Raw genomic sequence first — 2,500 nt, 5'->3', positions numbered from 1 at the left:
AAAAAAACTTTTTAAAGGGCCAATACAACCCATAAAACGCTTGCTAAAAAGTGATCGCAGCTTCTACCTTGTGTTTAAGAGGTTGTTTCTGCCCCAAAATGACTTGATTTCATTCATGAGGCTTTTATCTGACAGATTATAACCCTCAAAGAGTTTTTTTTTTATCTGTTAAAAAAAAAAAAAAAAAAAACTTTTAAAAGGTCCAATAGCCTACAACCCATAAAATGCACTTTTGCACTTGCCAAAAGTGATCACAGCTAATAACTTGTGTTTAAAAGTTGTTTTTTTTCTATCTCATGCATTCATGAGGATTTTATCTGACAGCTTACAGCCCACACATACCTTTCTAATCTGTTAAAAAAAAAATACCTTTTTAAAGGGGTAATACATCCAGTAACAAGCTGTTTTCCTCAGGATCACTTTTTGGCAACAGGACACCTGCTTGTTGGTCCGGCAGCGACGGCAGCGGCAGCTGCGGCGGCGGCGGCGGCTCGGTGCCTCTCAGCTGCCCGGCGGTTTGAAGGACCCGTCGGGTAGCTGTCGGAAGATGCCCCGTAACGTGTCCAGCTCCCGGGTCAGATGCTCCACCCTCCGCCGCAGCCGGTCGTTGTCCGTGGTCAGCTCCACCACTTTGTGCTGCGTCTCCATGTTCCGAATCTTCGCCTTGTCTCGGCTTTTGCGCACGGCCACGTTGTTGCGCTCGCGCCTCAGCCGGTACTCCGGGCTGTTCTTGTCCACGTTCTTCTTGGATTTCCCGCCTTTTTCGCTGCCGCTGCCGCCGCTGCTGCTGCTGCTGCTGCCCCGCTGGTGTTCCAGCAGCTTCATGGCGCCCTGGTGAGCGTGGTGGTGCGCGTGGTGGTGCGGGTGCGGGTGGTGTTGATGCGGGCTAGGCACCGGGGTCGGCGGGGGGGTCGGGTGACCCGGCTGGAGGTGCATTGTGGTCTGAGCGCAGTGCTGGATCTGGTACTGGAGATGCGGCTGCTGGGGCTGCTGTTGGGAGTACTGCTGCGCGTGCGGGTGGTGATAGGTCGGAGGCATTCCCGGGTTCATGTCGTCATCGTCGCGCGGCTCCTGCTTGATCGCCACGGGACGGATTCTACGCGGATTGTGCTCGTACAGAGGCTCCATCATGGACTCCATGTAGTTGGACATGTAGGGGTGCTGCGGCGGCTGCTGTTGGGGTCCCGGACCGCCGACACACGACGGCACGGACTCGTACTCCCCGTTCATGATCTTGAGTTTGTCCTGCCGGGAGCTGTGGTGGAACAAGTCTGCCAGAATGTCGTCGTTGAACGCCGACGGATCGATGTAGGCGCTCAGGTCGATGGAGGTCTCGCTGTCTCCGATGTCACCGCCGAGGTCGGCCGGGTCTCTGTAGCCGGAGGAGGGCTGCTGTCCGTGGGTCAGGCTGCTCATCAGGGGCCGGGGCGCGACCTCGTACAGGTTAGAGAGCTCCATGGAGGATCTAAACCCGAGCATACATGGCGATATAAAACTCCCCGAGAATTCAGTTTTTGGACACAAAAGTCAGCTTTCCAAGTGCCCGGTCCTCGGCTGAGTGAGAGAGGGGTTACACACCTCCACACATGCGCCGAATTGCTGCGCAGAAGATCGGTGAGTAACGTGAGTGTAAAACAGGTTTTATTATTTGTGATCCAGAGCAGAGAGAGAAGCAGAGACAAGCGGCTGAAAGCTGCAGGAGTCCCGTCTGATTCCTCCTGCTCAGTAAACTGTGAGCTGTCAAACTGCGCTTATATAGCAGGAGGAGGGAGTGGGGCAGTGGGCGGGACACACACACACACACACACACACACACACACACACACACACACACACACACACACACACACACTGCACAGAACTGTTTTTTTTTTTGGGGGGCGAACAGAACAGAATGTTAATTCCAGCCTGTGTTAAGTGTTAAAGCTCCTCATTGCGAACTCCGTTCAGAAATCTTCGTCAATAAACTAATTCCTACATCTTCATCAAAATTGGGACAAGATTCACAAACGTGAGTTTTAGACTCTGAACGAGCACGAGCCACTCTACAATTCGGCTTAAGTATAAAGTATGAACCGTGGTTGTTCGCTTTTTAAAACTCTTCTGATAGTGTTTTAACGCGCTGCTCCTGAAACGAGCTTAGCACAGAATGGAACGTTTATTCCAGCCTGTGTTACGCTCCTCACTGCGAACTCCATTCAAGATCATGGTCATCAAAGTCATTTCTATATAATTATCAAACTGGACAAAGTGCACAAAAGTGAGTTTGAGACTCCGAAAGAGCACGAGCCACTCTACAATTCGGCACAAGCAAAATGTATGAAACATGGCTGTTCGCTTTTTAAAACTCTTCTGAGTTTATCGAGGCGCTCCTAAGAAATGAGCCGTTGCACTTCAGAACTGCGACACGATCCAAACGAAAACGTCTGTTTTATAATGCTGCTGTGCGAATAAAACATTCATATTTAACAGTCTGTCATTAGGCTAAACTTAAAGACAA

The 2,500-nt window shown here is 50.9% G+C and overlaps 1 protein-coding gene across 1 annotated transcript in view; it reads right to left on the bottom strand.

The window, feature by feature from the left end:
- Nucleotides 1–1,708, bottom strand: part of cebpa (CCAAT enhancer binding protein alpha) — a 2,586-nt gene extending 878 nt beyond the window's left edge. Inside the window, exon 1 of the mRNA XM_028572629.1 lies at nt 1–1,708. This exon is cut by the window's left edge and continues 878 nt beyond it. Within this exon, the coding sequence (XP_028428430.1) occupies nt 502–1,479 (978 nt within the window). The 5' untranslated portion in view covers nt 1,480–1,708 and the 3' untranslated portion in view covers nt 1–501.
- Nucleotides 1,709–2,500: the final 792 nt, after the last annotated feature.

The sequence above is a fragment of the Perca flavescens genome, unplaced genomic scaffold, assembly GCF_004354835.1.
Source record: "Perca flavescens isolate YP-PL-M2 unplaced genomic scaffold, PFLA_1.0 EPR50_1.1_unplaced_scaf_25, whole genome shotgun sequence".
Taxonomy (NCBI): Eukaryota; Metazoa; Chordata; class Actinopteri; order Perciformes; family Percidae; genus Perca; species Perca flavescens.
The sequence above is the reverse complement of the archived record's forward strand: the minus strand, read 5'-3'. Positions and strand labels throughout refer to the sequence as shown.